The sequence below is a fragment of the Chionomys nivalis genome, chromosome 6, assembly GCF_950005125.1.
Source record: "Chionomys nivalis chromosome 6, mChiNiv1.1, whole genome shotgun sequence".
Taxonomy (NCBI): domain Eukaryota; kingdom Metazoa; phylum Chordata; class Mammalia; order Rodentia; family Cricetidae; genus Chionomys; species Chionomys nivalis.
In genome coordinates, this window is record NC_080091.1 from 77,149,928 (window position 1) to 77,166,272 (window position 16,345).

Below are 16,345 nucleotides of genomic sequence, written 5' to 3' on the forward strand. Positions count from 1 at the left end.
CTGTCAGCAGTTGAGGTGAGGATGGTTTTTTGCCAAGTGGCTAGCTTTGCTACAGAGAAAGCAAACTCCATATGGCAGTTCTTCCATGCCCATCATCCTTTTGAAATAGATTGGTACTGTCAGAAACAGACGCGTCTTACTGTCATGAAAAATGTTATGTTATTAAAACATCTTAAATGCCATATTCTGTAGATCTCTGAGGTATTTTGAGACCATCATCTATCTAAAATATATCTGACCTTGAAAACATACCTAACATAGCCATAAATTTGATTGTTAAATGACTAACTACTAACCTGTATTTATTAATTATCCTAAGTAGTTTCCAATTACATTGTTAAACAAACTGCATAGATACTATACTATACTTAAACAAGAATAGAAACATATATACAGTATAACAAAAATAATTTTAAATTCATATCAGCATACAAAAATCCATAACAATGTAAAAATATTTAAAACTAGTAGTTACTTTTTAATTTAAAAGTAAATTCAGTAATCTACCCTTTTATTCCATCATTTCTATATCCCCTTTTTTTTTCAGAGTGAGATTCCATTGTTTAGCTTTCTCCCTGACCATGACCAACCACAACTTGTAACCAACCCGCCTAAATGATGATAAACGTCCACAATCCATTGAACAACCAAAAACTATCCACCCCACCTCTTGGGAATGCCCAAGCATTATGTTCTCTAGATTGCTTCCTCTTGTCGGGGGTGACAGCATCTCTAGTGGACCCTGACAAAATTGGCACAATAGTCAAGTCCTGAGAGAGCTAACAATATTATTTTTTGTTTAGTCTCAATGTGTTTGGAAAGTGTAGAGCTTATCTGAAGTCTTGGCTGGACAGTCTTGTGAGACTGGATGGACCATCTTAGCTAGCAACTTTGAAGTTTTTCTGGATACAGATTTTGAGGAAACTGCAACAGAGGTTGTTTGAGAGGTTGGATCACAGGATATTTGTATTCATTGGTGTCTGGTCCTTTTTTTTTCTGAAAACACACAAACTTTTAAAGGTAACATATATGTATTAATACAAGTATAGAAAGAACGGTGTGTGCAAGTCAGCTAAAGATGATGTTTGTTTTACATTAGGGCAGGTAAAGTGAATCTGACAACTCTATTTGGACTGTATAGCCAAACCTATATCCATGCCACATAAAAGGATGGCATATAATAATAGGTCATGAGGACTCTGTAGCCAACAGGATTTATCCTGTCTCATCTGGTCTTAGAGCTGTCCTCATAGTAAAGGGATCAGAATGTATGTCACCTGTCCTGTAGAGTTTTGATTGTTTGTTTGTCTCTTCCTTTATGTCTATAGCCAAGATTTTCCCCCAATCAAATCTGGTCTTTATTAATTTTGAAGAAATCTTTTTGTTTATTGTGAAAACAAAGGCATAGCCTCTCCCCCAACACAACATGTTTTCTGACTTCCATTCTGAAGTTAAGACTTTCTAAAAATATATAGACTGGCTTAATTTAGCAGTTTCCATAATCCAGTGTCTCTCAATAGCTATTGCTTTTTGTTCATTAACATTTAAACAATTCAGAGTCAACAAAACACCATATAGGATCTAGGCACTCTGTGTATTTTCCATCTTTATGTGGCTTTTTCCTTTGTTACTTTATCTTTAAAGACTATTATTTTTAAACTATTTTTCTATGACTGTTTATATCCTTTTTCTTTTTTTTCTTCAGCATCTAAGCACATTTTTAAGCACACTGTTGCCTATTCAGAGTTTTTCTTGGTCTGGACATGACTTTTTGCATATCTGCAGCCTCCTGTGACCACATGAGCCAGATCTTAACCTGCTAGGCTACTACTGCATGGGCCAGCTTAGCACATGGCACACTGGCAGCTGGCTCTGCCACCCTCAGTTCCCTGAGAGCCTAGTCTCTTGCCAAAGGGTACAGGCTCTGGAGCCGCATTTGTCTTTCCCAGCTCTTGGAATTTATTGTGTCCGCCTGCAGCAGGCATTTGTACTCAGTGCCAACTGTTCATGTGTTCAGCTGTGCAGCAGGGCTTCTTGAAAGAGCCACGCCTCTGTACGCTGAGCCTACCTAGGAGACCTGTTGCCAGGAAGCTTTCTCAGGCTTTATGTGTAAAGTTTGGCCATTAGCTTAGGCTTGTCCCACTAGCTCTTATAACTTAAATTAACCTGTTTTTATTAATCTGTGTTCTTCCATGTGGCCCAGTTGCCTCTACTCTCTGCTGTATGTCTGACTTCTTCAGTGCCCCCTGGTTTAATCTACATACCTCGATTCCTCTTTTTCTTTCTCTCTCTCCCCAGAAATCTTGTCTCCTCTCCTGCCTAGGTATTGATCATTCAGCTCTTTGTTGCACCAATCATTGCAATATATCTTTACATAGTGTACAAATATTCCACATCAGGGTTGTATTTGTTCGATGCTCAATTCTTCACGCTTCTCTCCAGTTCAGTCAGTCATGCTGAGTCATTTCTGCTGCCTCTGATATTTCCCATGATTTTGTGTATGGGTGTGGCTGCCTGGAGCACCCCTTTTTGTGATACAGCATTGCTATAGCCTTTATGGACATCCTGCTAAATTTAGCAAGGTCTTTAGTGATGTTATAGGTACAAACATAGACTGCAGATTGGGCTACTTCATCCCTTTAAGTACTGGTTCCGTAAGATACCATTTCCTTTACTCTTCTGTTGAAGACCTGTTGTGCTGCAACTCTTGGGGTGCTTGGTAGTACTCCCTGTTATGTTCTCTGTTCCTGGAATTCAGAGTCCATCCATCAGTGTGTTCAGTAATTATTGAATTGAATCTTCATTTTTTTTCTGAATTGGGGGAAAACAAAGTATGTGTGTGTATGTGTTTGTGTGTGTGTGTGCATTTTTCCAATTCTTGCATGTGAATTGGTATCAATTTATTCATTAAATTCACCCTAGTTTCCTATCTTTTTTGATACTGAATTTGATAGCAACTCAGTTGTTAATATTTTCCATTTATTCCAAGATTCATCCATTCTAGCAAGCGCTGAAGTATGTCAGCATTATTCCAGTGCTTGAACATGTGTATAATCTGCCAAGACATTTCTGTTCTTATAAACAATTTTAGAGGAGAGAAAAAAAAGCCTCAAAATTTAATTAGCATCAACTCCATAAGAGCACTGATGAGAGCTATCTATGCTGGTCCTATAGCGTTGGTATATTCTGTGTTGTCACACATGTGTGGACTCCAGTATAAATGGTAGCTGCTTGTGTGCATTGTTGGTACATAAGGAAAGATCATATCTAAACAAAAGTTCCGGGTTCAGAATTTGCTTCACACCCAATTTTATCAACTTTATATCCTCAGATTGAGCTAAGAGAACGAGAAATAGAACGACTATCACTTGCTTTGGATGGCGGCCGTTCCCCTGATGTCCTGTCTCTGGAGACTAGAAATAAAACCAATGAAAAGCTTATCGCTCACTTAAATGTCCAGGTAATGACTCTCGGGGCTGCTTCCTTGAGTCTGTAAAAATCTGAGGTTCTTAAAATGACCTGTGGGTTGATAAAAGTGGCAGGCTTGTTCACTGAAGTATTTTTTATAAGGGAGTTTATATTATTTATTTATATTTATAGGGGAGTTTTTATTATTTATAAGGGAGTTTTTGTTTGTTTGTTTTATTCTTTTTGAGACAGGGTCTTACTGTATAACCTCGGCTGACTAAAACCCTCTATGAAGACCAGGCTGGCCCTGAACTCACAGAGATCAGTCTGCCTCTGTCTCTCCAGTTCTGGGATTAAAGGAATGTGCCACCATACATGACTCTGGGGAGTTTCTGACAGAGCAGAGAAATGAGGAACAGCTTTGAGAGACCAGAATTCCTAATGAGCAGCAAGTAAGATGGGTCTAGTGTTACAAACATAAAAGAAGACCATAGTCTCTGAGCAGTGCCTTCAGTTTGCTCTTTAAAAACCCATGAATGAGTGAGGTGTGGTGACACATTCCTGTAATCTTGTACTTGGGAGGGAGAGAGGCAGGAAGATTGGTTTATGGCCAGTCTCAGCCTCATAGTAAATTCTAGACTGTCATGGGTTACATGAGACCCTATCTCAAAAGAACAAAGCAACAAAATATATAAATATATAGAGAAAAATCAGAAGATTTTGTTTTAGTATATTTTAAAATATACTAACAAAGTTTATCTTTGTGTCTTGGGGAATTCTTGGTGACCCTGTATTTTTAAAAACTGATAATTTTAAGGTAGATATATGCTTATATATGCTATAAGTTATAGATTATATGTACTGTCTATGATATATGTTGTATGATGCACAATATTATCCACTTTGTTCTTTATATACATATTATACAGCATATATTAACATGTAATATATTATTGATTGTTAATGTAATAGTGTAGCTTGGTAGTAAAAGCTTGTGTAACACACAAGTCTCAAGTCCAGCCTCACCACTGACAAGAAGTAGTAACACAGATAAAACATGCAGCTTATGTAGTTTAGATACAGGGCAGGGCTGGGGGTCTTTCTGTACATAATAGGTGGAGTTTGCTCAGAGACAGTAGAGGCAACATTCAAATACACTGTCCAATAAAAATGTGAGTCCAGACAGATGGGATGCAGTATAATTGCAAATAATGTATTTATCCCAGTATATATATCCCAAACTTCATTTCAGCATGTGATAGTTTTACTTTCCTAAAACAAACAAACAAAAAAAAAACCCCAGAACTTTGAAGCTTCATGGCATTTACATTTATAGCACATCTTAGTTTAGAGTCGCCATGTTTAAAAGTGCTTGGCAGCTGCATCTAGATGCTAATGGCTACTGTATTGGACAGCACAAGCTAATGTCATTATGACAGCCTTGTCGTATTTTTATAGCTCTTTTGGGAACAAGTTCACACAAATTTCTTATCCTTTCCTTCTGTATTTGAAAAATAAAAGCCAGTGGACATGTATTTTCATTGAGGTACATATTGTCAGCTTGGCAAAATAAATAGTATTTAGGGTTACACATACAAAAATAGCTTCATTTAACTTCAGCATCTTTTAAAATGCAGTTGTTTAGAACTTTTAGTTTGAAACTTTATCACGTGATTATAAATTGGATTCAGGTTGACTTCCTTCAACAAGCTAATAAAGAGCTGGAGAAGCATATTCAAGAGCTGGTGGAAACCAAGGAAACGGTGACAAGCGAAGTTGTGAACCTCAGTAACAAGAACAAAAAGCTCTGCCAGGAGCTAACAGAAATCGACCAGCTAGCACAGCAGCTAGAAAGGCACAAGGAGGAAGTGCTGGAGACTGCCGACAAGGAGCTCGGGGAGGCAAAGGTGATGCTGGCCCTGTGCTGTGGGGTCTCACTAGCCCTGAGCACAGTGAGCTGAGCTCGGGATGGCCATGCTCAGCTTCGGGGCTTGCTCGCTGCAGACATGTTTCTGCCTTTAATAACTCAAGGTTTTTTTTTTTTTTTTGGTTTTTCGAGACAGGGTTTCTCTGTGGTTTTGGAGCCTGTCCTGGAACTAGCTCTGTAGACCAGGCTGGTCTCGAACTCACAGAGATCCACCTGCCTCTGCCTCCCGAGTGCTGGGATTAAAGGCGTGCGCCACCACCGCCCGGCCAACTCAAGGTTTTCTTAAGCGCTGTTCTCACCTGTTAGAAGACAGCCTTTGCTGTAGTTGGTTTAGTGTTCCTGAAACACACCTGCTCTAGAGTAAAGGACTACACACCGCCTTGATGTCCTCTGTGGCTTCCATCCCTGTCATTTTATCTCTGAAGTCTGTCCTCTTGTCAGATTTAGCTCAATAACCCTTGAAAGATTATATTGCATGTGGGTATGTGTTTATATCATGTACATGCTTGTGTGTGTTTATTCACATGTGTAGGCATAAATATATGCATTGGTGAACATGCACGTCTGTGAGCATGTGTGTGGAGGCCTGAAGCTGACGTTGGCTATCTGCCTCAGTCACTCTTCCTTTATTTATCTGGGCAGGGTCTGCCTCTGACCTCAGAGCTTACTGTTTCAGCTTTGTCTAACTTGTGAGCTTGCCCTAGGGATCCCAGCTCGGCCTCCTTAGTGCTGGGATTAGAGTTGTTGCCAAACCTGCCCAACTTTCATATGGGTACTTGGGATCTGCACTCTGGTCATTAAGCCTGTGCTGCTTGTGTGTTCACCACTGAGCCATCTTCCCAGTCCCTAAAGGTATTATTAAAACATTTTCCTTGCAGATTTTATAGTGGTAGCTACTTCATCATCTTTCCACTGAAAAGATGCACAGGGTGAATTTTTTTTTTTAATATTCCTCTCTTACAATTAATAAGATGCCCACAGGAAACATACTCAGTGCTGAAAGACTAAAATATTTTACTCTGGAATCAAGAACAACTCCAGGATACTTTTATTATTTCTGGTTATCATAATACTGAGTCAGAAGTGGTGACTGCCTAGAAATCCCAGCATTTGCAGAGAGACTGAAGCAGGAAGACTGTGTGTTTTAGCTAGCTTGCCATACACTATGAAACCATATCTAAAACTAAAACAGTACTGTGAGGCCTTCTCAGCAATTAGACAAATAAATAAATAAAACAGAATAAAGTAAAGGGCATACACTTTTCAAAGAAATAGTAAAAATTTTTGTTCACATATTATATAAACTTAATTGTGGAAAATTCAAAGATTTGAACACAATGAGATAGGATAAATAAGTTTAACAAATTGCATCTTACACACATAAACACACAAATCACATACAATTTTGTATACTAAGAATAAAGAAAATCAAACAAAGAAATTAATTAATCCATTTGCAGCTGCATCAGCAAGAATGAACTTAACCAGTTAGGTGAAAACTTTAGACATACTAGAACATTTATGAAAATTAAAGAGCGTGTAAGTGGAAAGGCATCCTGTGTGCATTCATAGGCTGTAAAACCACACAATCTCTGAAGTCAACTCAAGTCCTATCAGGATGCAGTGCCAGTTTTTCTAAAGTGGAAAATAGTCTGGAAGTGTATATGGACTCTCAAGAGACTGCATAGCCAAACAGTCTGGGACAAAGATGTGGATTGGGGACGTAACCCAGTTTGCAGAGTGCTTGCCCACGTGCATGAGGCCCTGGGCTTGTTCTTCAGATCTGGGGAAAGGCGTGGAGTGTATAATTCATATAGTTGTGTTCTTCAGATCTGGGGAAAGGCGTGGGGTATATAATTCGTATAGTTGTGTTCTTCAGATCTGGGGAAAGGCGTGGGGTATATAATTCGTATAGTTGTGTTCTTCAGATCTGGGGAAAGGCGTGGGGTATATAATTCGTATAGTTGTGTTCTTCAGATCTGGGGTAAGGCATGGGGTATATAATTCGTATAGTTGTGTTCTTCAGATCTGGGGAAAGGCGTGGGGTATATAATTCGTATGGTTGTGACTCCGCGTTTCTGGTTTTAATGCATTACTATCCGCGGTGTCTTTCCTCTCTTGTTCCACTCCTTTCTGTTCGTTCTGTGCTTCCACATGCATGGCATTGAATGTGACTCCTCATGGCCTGTTGACAAGGCCCATAGATGTCATCTTGACGCAACAAAAGATGCCGTTGGATCATAGTCTTTCAGTGGTTTCTGCTCTCTTAGTTGTGGTGCAAGAGATCCAGGTTAATCAAAGCAGCTGAGAACATGAAGAGGATGGTTAGGAAATGAGCACCTTCATTCCCCAGAGCTGAGGCCCGAGGCGGGAAACTCGAAGTGCTTCTCTACTTGACAAGCGAGTCCACACAGGCTTTCAGGGCAGCGCAGTGTTAAACAGAGCCTTCATCTCAATTTCATCCTCTAGTCACTGAACTAGGGTCCTAGACTTTACTGACAGAGTGCGTACCAGCTGGTCTTACTCCTTATGCCATAGTAATGCTCACCTAATAGACTTTTTATTCCTAGAAAGAGATTAAAAGAAACCTCTGTGAAATGCGGAACCTTGAAGAAAAAATGGCAAAACTTCAACTGGTAAGTTGATGTCACACTATCATCAGTGCTTTGAGCATGGAATTGATGCCCAGATTTTATAAGTCTCTTGAGAAACAATGTATATGGATAATATTCAGTCTTTTTAGTGGACTGTGTGGTTTTGGCATAGTCACAGAATTGTAGGACCATCACTGCTAATTCCAGGACATCATCATTTTGGAAAGAAACCTTATACCTATCAGTAGTCACCCCAATACCTTCTGTTTAGCCCCTGACAGCCACTCACCTACCTTCAGGTTCTAGAGTTCTCATTCTGACAGTTTGTATAAATGGATCATGTATTGTGTGGCCTTTTGCGTCAGGCTTCTTAGTGTGTTTGCAAGGTTTGTGAGGTCATAGCATGAATGTGAATTGCGTTCCTTTCTGTAGCCGAGTGATGAATGTTCTACACTGTGCTTATGCAGTTTTATAGTTTTATCACTCTCTAATCTTTCATAACATGGGTTTATAGATAACACTGAATATGAGACCCTGGTAGGAATTCTGTATTCCTCTAACTACTTTATGGCTTAGCAGTTTCCTAGTGATAGTAAGATCAAGAACTGGTATTTATTTGTTGCTATTAGAAGTAGTCATTCTCCTTTTAATTGCTTTGTTTGATGTAATTCAAGCTATTTTTCTAGTCACAATGCTTCTCTCCTTTGGAGAGAAAGACAGGCTTTATCCAAAGAGACTCCTCGATATAGGGGCCCAGTGTGGAATTAGGAGAATGCCTTACAGGCTAAAACTGGCCGTCACTCTTCCTCGTGATAACCTGCTATGTTGGAAGGGTTCCCTGTATGATTAGAAGCAAAGACCAACAGAAACATGCATCTCTTCGTTATGTGTAGTCTACACTGCTGTTTTCTGGTGCCATGCTGTTTCTATGGGATGGTAGGCTGTATTCACTATTTGTGAATTTTTGAACACAGAGTATGAGCAGCACAATAGTGGCTTCATGATGGACAGTGGGACTTTCAGGGAAAAGAGTCATTTGGACTCACTGCCTGCATTTTAAGTAACAGCAGGACTTATAAGAGGTGAATGTTATAAATAAGAAATTTCACTCTATACGTCTTTGAAGCAGTATGCTAAAGGCATTTGGAAAGGAGACTGAGAGAAGAGAACTCACACATACATGTGTGTGCAGGAGGGTTTACTGCGGTTCACTATTGTCTGCACACTGAGTGCTGAGGGCGGTCGGCTGTGCTTGTCTCAGATCCATGGTCGATTTCTGTGACATTGGCTGACACTGCCAACAGGTTCTTGTATTTCCTGTTAGTTTTATACTTTATGTATTTCTGAGCTAATAACTGATTGCTGATGTTCACTACGCATTTGCCATGGCAGAAGCAGTGACTTTGTCACTGGTCTGCACTGCTGTGCTCTTTAAACATAGGCATTAATGAGTTGTGTTGTGCACAGACGTACTCAGCCAGAGAGAAGTGGGACATGTGCTAAACAAATGAGTAGCGAATAAAACGTAAGGGTTCTACCTTCCACAAAAGAGCATTGTTAGCATGGGCTTCGTGGTGTGTTTGGTGTGCGTGTGTGTGTGTGTGTGTGTGTGTGTGTGTTTTGCTTTTAATTTTTTTACATGCAGTTTATTTTGATCATATTTTTTATCCCCTCACTTCTCCCAAATTCTCCTTCTCTACCCAACTCACTGACTCTCAATCTCTCCCTTCCTCCAAAACAAAACAAAAACAAATGTCAAAACAAATGAAAACCCTACTGGTAAGACCAAAAAAATTACCAAAACAAAAATAAAAATGCACACGAAAAACATGGAGTCCATTTTGTCTGGCCAGCTGGGCATGGGGTCTGCCTTGGAGTATGGTTAATATCCAAAGTGGCACTCCATTGGACAATACTGACTCTCCCTTTCCCAGCAGGTATCAATTGCAGATAGCTTCTTCATTAGGGGTGGGAGACTGTGTCCATTTTCCCTTCTCTGCTGGGCCCACATCTGGCCATGAGCCCTGAGCAGACCGTGTGTGCTGCCGCAGTCTCTGTGAGTCCCTTTGTACATCAGTTGTCTTGTGTGCAGAAGACACTGTTTCCTTGTAGTTATCCACATCGCTGACTCTCACCAACTTTCCGATCCTCTTCCACACAGAAGACACTGTTTCTTTGTAGTTATCCACATAACCGACTCTCACCAGCTTTCCGATCCTCTTCCACACAGAGCCCTGATCCTTGGGGGCGGGAGCTTGATAAAGACACCCCATTTCGAACTGAGTGCCAATGTCTCTCACTCTGTACATCATCCAATCATGGTTCTCGATGTTAGTTCCCATCTACTATGAGAGGAAACTTCTCTGATGAGAGTTCAGCGTGGCAGTGATTAGAGCCCCAGCCCAGTATGTAGACTGGGTTCTGTTCTTTCATGGGTGGTGCATTTTGTCACAATTGAAGTGATTAAAGTAGTGCAGGTTCATACACACACACACACACTCATATGAATTGCTATTTTATATGTGTGTGTGTATATATATATATACACATACATATGCTACAAAAGTATCCATTTTGCCTATAAGTATTAGAAATGTTTAGTAAAGTTATTAGGATACATAATTATAGAATTACCATTTTGCAGGAATTAGACTTATGCCACAAGGAAAAGGAGAGACTAAATGATGAGCTCCTTCTGAAATCAGACCTGGAAACTGTTGTTCATCAGCTTGAACAAGAAAAGAACAGACTTAGCAAAAAAATGGAAAGTTTTGCAGTCACAGGTAAGATGCCAAATGTAAGATAAAAAGTGACTTTGCCCTCTGAATGTTGTACTAGTAGATGATCCTTCGTGCATTTAATAACAGTGCCAAGCCGTTGCTGTGAACCAGAAGTGATGCTGGGCAGGGTGGACACGATAGGAAGCCCTCCCTGAATTCTGACTGGTTGGCGCAGGAGAGGCTGTTGGAATGTTTCGCAGTGGAAGTGTGTGCTTCTTTGAGGCAGACTAAAACCATTCTGAAATGGCAGACATTGCAGTGCGGAGTCTTTTTAAAGGAACACTGTTATATTGCCTTAAAATCCACACTTGGCCTCTGTCTGATCCCTCACTACTCTAGCTCCTCACCCCATTCCAGACGGCCTCTGTCTCCACCTCACCAGCAGAACTGCCCTGCGTGAAGCCAGATGCAGCCCAGCTCTTCTCGCGTTAGCTTATTCTTTTTAAACATTTACCACAGTTGCTCATTCCTTCTCGCTTTCCTACTCTCTTCTGACCTCGCTGGTCATTCCTTCATGGGATAAAATGGCCAGTTCGTGAGTTTTCTAGAGTCATGGATTATTCAGTCACGTTTAGTAAATTGTGCATCTGCTGAATGAATGAAGGGGAAGATGGCAGCATCGAATTCATCATGAAAACGACTCGAGTCAGTGTCGGGAGTGTAGTTCCACAGGCTGAACTCTGTGAGGTTGCTAGTATTTGCTTTGTTTTAGATCATGGAAAAGTAACTTTTACTGATAAAAACTAGTCATTGTGAGTTGGATTGTTTGTGGTGATATATTCCTACAGTCCCGAGCATTTTACGGGCACAAGGGCATTTTGAGCCCAGGAGTTTGAGTCAGTCTATACAGCCTATCTCAAAAATAGCAGCAGAAAAGTAATCATTGTGCTTCTTGGGAACAAAATGAGTTGTTTTGGTTTCTTTGTGCATGTGTTAAACCCAAGCTCAGTGAAGTGTGAGCCTGCCTGGTTGTTGACTCTGCTTTCCTCAGTGCTCCTTGAGGGTCTCTGGGAAGCGTCACTCTTCTTTCATACATAGTGCATTGCTTCTTTCATAGTGCTAGATGGTATCCAGCTGTGATAACATCAGCAGAGGGTGGCCTTCACTTGTTGGACATTATTTATTGTTGATGTTTGGCTTTTGTTTTCTTCTCGTTCTCTCTATTCGATATGTCTGATCTTTGTGGTTGACACAGAACAGTTCAGAATTGCTAGTAGTTTTTTGTTTATTTATTTGACTAATCCACATTATATACACAACATTATCTTAACCACTTTAATTTGCAGAAAGAGAACTGACTTTGGAAGTTGAGAGGATGAGGCTAGAACATGGGATAAAACGTCGAGACAAGTCGCCCTCTCGTTTAGATACATTCCTGAGAGGCATAGAGGAGGAGCGAGACTATTACAAGAAAGAACTGGAAAAACTCCAGCATATCATCCAGCGGAGAACTTGTTCTGTAAATTACTCTGCCCGGGAAAAAACCTCAATACTCAAATGCTTAGAAAAGGTAATACCTTTTATAAGAGTAATCAAAGGGGGATATGTGTGCGCATGTGTGTGTGTGATAAACCCTTTTGCTTTATTGCTGTAATAAATGCAACATCATTTATACATAATTTTAAAAGTCCTAATCTTGATTTTTGTTTTTACAATAACTTGCAATGTAAGAGGAATCCTGCATTATTAGAGAAACTATCCAACAATAAAGGACAACATTTTGATTTCTATAAATTTAGGTTGAATAGCAGAGTCATGTGAGAGGCTTTGTAGGCTTTCAGAAGCCAGAACTCAGACTCAAAATACTGTTCGTTTCTGCTCTTTCCAGGATTTATGTTGTGTGACAGCTGCACTTTCCCTCTGCTAACAGAGTAGCTCTGTCCTCATGACACTCAACAGCCTTTTATGTCCTTCCCAGCTTTGGTGGTAGAGTTATGTTGTAGGGAGGAGCAGGCCCGCCGCCCGGCTAGCTTTCACCCGAAATAATTATACAGGAATTGTATTCATTTAAATGCCTGGCCCATTAGCTCTAGCCTCTTACTGGCTAACTCTCACATCTTGATTAACCCATTTCTATTAATCTGTGTGTTACCACGAGGTCGTGGCTTACCTGCGCGAGTCTAACCAACGTCCATTTTGGGCAGGAGAAGCATGGCATCTGCCACACTGCCTTCTTCCTCCCAGAATTCTGTTTTGTCTACCACGCCCATCTAACGGCTGCCCTATAAAAAGGCCAAGGCAGTTTTCTTTATTCAACCAATGAAAGCAACACATAGAAAGAAGACCCTCCTACACCAGAGTTAGAGCATCATCCCTTTCAGTGACTGTTCACAGAGCCAGTACTGAGTAAAGTGAGTGTGTGAGACAGTTGTGAGCATGGAGACCTGGGGGTGCATTTCACACCTAAAAGTAGATATTGTAAGCATGTGTAGAAGCACTTGGTTAGCAGACAGCCAAAGGGCTCTCTCAATCTGGATCTGGTGCTGTGGCTGTCAGCTTCCTGCTTTATGGTAAACTGTTAAGCACAGTTTCTTGGAATTACAATAAGTCGGGAAAAATTTAGGCGTTTTCCATATCAGTGATCTTTATTATCCAACCTCATTGAGCTTCTCTTGTCTTGTCTTTAATGGGAGCATTTCCCCTTTTAACCTTACACTCACTGTGGCTCCCAATATGAGTCTGAGGACAGCCCAAGGAAGGCTTTGGAGCTGGAAGCCTGATGCAAGTTTCAGCTCTTGTGCCAGCTGATGATGGACCTTGGAGAAGCTGACTTCATGCAGCCCTGATTCCTTGTGTGCAGATACAGAAAAATAACTCCCATCTGTTTAGAAAGATTGAATGAGGTCATCGACATACGGGTCTTCTAGCATAGTATCTAGTTCCCAACTAGGAAACAGTTTGTTTCTCTATTACTTGCTGGTTTAAAGTGGCTCTGATCTATATGATTAAGCTCAGTAGGTCTATAATGTCTTCGATGAATGAGGCATGGACTGTAGAGATAATGATGATAGTTCCTAAATAAATCAGTATCAGAAATATATTTTATGTTAGTTGACAAAGACACTGATCTCAAATGATGATTCTGAGAAAAGTCAACAGAACAGTTCAGGTAAAAAAAATGACTGTGTCTGAAACACACACACACCCTCCTTGTGGTGACTTACATCTGCAATCTCAGTGCTGTGGGAGAGGCAAGAGGGTTCGTATAAATTCAAGGCCAGCCTGGGTACAAAGCAAGTTCCGGGGCAGCTAAGGTTATATAGTGAGACCCTGTCTCAAAGTAAGAAGAAAAGGGATTCTTGATATTGTATCTTCAGCACTGTGCTTGTTGCTTATTAATGTGTTGAGAATAATAGAGTGGAGAAAGGGTGTTAACATACGTTGCATAATACTAATGTAAATATTACACACAAGATACATTTGCAGAAAAGTTTAGCATTCTTCCTCAAGCAGTAAAGCCAGGTGTCATACCAGGTACTGAACACAAAATGACAGGAACAGGAGCCCTGTGTCTCTGACAGAAATTCAATCTAGTAAGTACATTAATGTAAAACTTTACATCATACCCCTTTACAGTATGTAAATTTAGAGGTATATCTGCCATTGAGCTACATCCCTGGCTGCTAAGTAACTTTACTGTCTCATTTATATATATATATATATATATATATATATATATATATATATATATATATATTTTTTTTTTTTTTTTTTTTTTTTTTTTTTTTTTTTTTTTTTTTGGTTTTTCGAGACAGGGTTTCTCTGTGGCTTTGGAGCCTGTCCTGGAACTAGCTCTGTAGACCAGGCTGGTCTCGAACTCACAGAGATCCGCCTGCCTCTGCCTCCCGAGTGCTGGGATTAAAGGCGTGCGCCACCATCGCCTGGCTATCTCGTTTATATTAAGTGTTAATGAAGACTGTCCAGAACAATTCAGAACATACATCTGAGTTATGTGGAGAATCTGGAAGGAGTCCTTGTAGAAAGTGACATTTAAGTCAGTAATGAAAACAGTTGTGGGTCTTTATTCATTGCACTCCGTTTCCAGGGTGTGCAGACTACATTCTGTAAGATGTTAGGTCACAGGCTTTCCTCTATGTTTTTCAGCTGCTGTGTAAAACAGGTTTGTCCTTTAATGCAACCGCGATATCCAGCTATGTCCATCACACTTTAGTTGTGCTTGTTCCTATGTGGAAGCTGCCTCGCATGTTTCCACCACGTATTGAGTCTTCACGGGTGTTGTCTATGCTCAGTGGATATCTGTCCAGTTGTATTATTTACTCTTGCTGTGACCCAGGCAACTTGTAAACGAAAGTGTAAATTAGCCTTATGGCTTCAGAGGGATCCACGTCATGAAAGTGGAACAAGGGAGTGGCAGGAACAGCTGAGAGTTCACATTTGGATCCACAGGCAGGAAGCAGAAAGCATACTGGGAAAGGGAATCTTTTGAAGCTTCAAATCCTGCCCCCAGTGACACTTCTTCCATCAAGCCACGTCTCCCAATCCTAAATCCTGCCCCTAGTGACACCTCTTTCATCAAAGCCACACCTCCCAATCCTTTCTACACAGTTCTAGCAACTTAGAACTAAGTATTCAAACATGAGCCTATAGGGGCTCTTATCATTTCAGCTGCCACATTACTATAGCAGTTTATCTGGGTTTCTATATTTAGGTCATTGACATGCTGTAAATTTACCATCCTCATGGCAGTCATGATTTTTGAATTATGCTATGATAGCAGATATATTTTTAGAAATGTTGGAAATCAATGGATTGTTGGAAGAAATTTTGGTTAGTCGGTTCACATCTCAATAGATACTGACTTGTACCATTGCACAGATGGACCTCATGTGGGTATGAAGCTGGGACGACAGTTGGGGCTATTTTACCTGAGATGCCAGCTGTAATGGTCATTCACAGAAGACAGGACACACATACCTCCCTGGACTCTTTCTTGGGAGAGTTATAAACAAGTGACTCTGAGCTCTTAGCATGCATCAGAATGACTGGAAGACCTGACAAAATGTCCTATGCTCTCCTCCCAAGGAGCCCAGCATGGGCCCTCCACTTGATGTGCACACCAAGCTTCTAGGTGCTGCTGATCTCCTGGTCTAGAGGTTATAGTTAGGTGCCACTGGTGTGCACTAGAGCAGCTCAGGGAGCACCTGTGGAAGCCTCTGATGAGATCTGCACAGGTGGTGTTATTGGCAGCCGCGCACCTTCCTGAGAACCCAAAGCCAGGGAGTTTGCACCATTCCTGCCAGTGCTTTCATCTGCGCTCACGGGATTTATCCTTTAATTACATTGAAAGAACTTCTGTTCTTCTGTCTGTGAGACTGCTGCAGCCAGCCTTGTCACCAGCGTCTCTGTGACAGCCGCGCGGTTGTAATTATAACAAATGATAATGTGGATCTGTGTAATTGTTTCAGGGCGATCACAATTCAGACATTCATCTGATCTCAAGAGAAAGAGATGAGCTCCAGCGCATGCTAGAGAGATTTGAAAAATACATGGAGGATATTCAGTGCAATGTGAAGCTGCTCACAGCAGAAAGGGACAAACTCAGTGTCTTGTATAACGAAGTAAGGAGTGGGTCCTAATTTTTGCACAGGTCATTTCAAATCAGTTAGCTATAACGG

General features: G+C 40.7%; 1 protein-coding gene across 4 annotated transcripts in view; it reads left to right on the forward strand.

Moving 5' to 3' along the window:
- Positions 1–16,345, forward strand: part of Cep135 (centrosomal protein 135) — a 60,510-nt gene that overhangs the window by 13,033 nt on the left and 31,132 nt on the right. For 3 of the 4 annotated variants that reach the window (XM_057772719.1, XM_057772718.1, XM_057772721.1), the window contains exons 7-12: positions 3,332–3,460; positions 5,100–5,315; positions 7,906–7,971; positions 10,574–10,712; positions 11,996–12,219; positions 16,136–16,288. In XM_057772719.1, coding sequence (XP_057628702.1) covers positions 3,332–3,460; positions 5,100–5,315; positions 7,906–7,971; positions 10,574–10,712; positions 11,996–12,219; positions 16,136–16,288 — 927 coding nt within the window. The remainder of the gene's footprint in view (positions 1–3,331; positions 3,461–5,099; positions 5,316–7,905; positions 7,972–10,573; positions 10,713–11,995; positions 12,220–16,135; positions 16,289–16,345) is intronic. The other variant, XM_057772722.1, reaches the window with a different exon arrangement.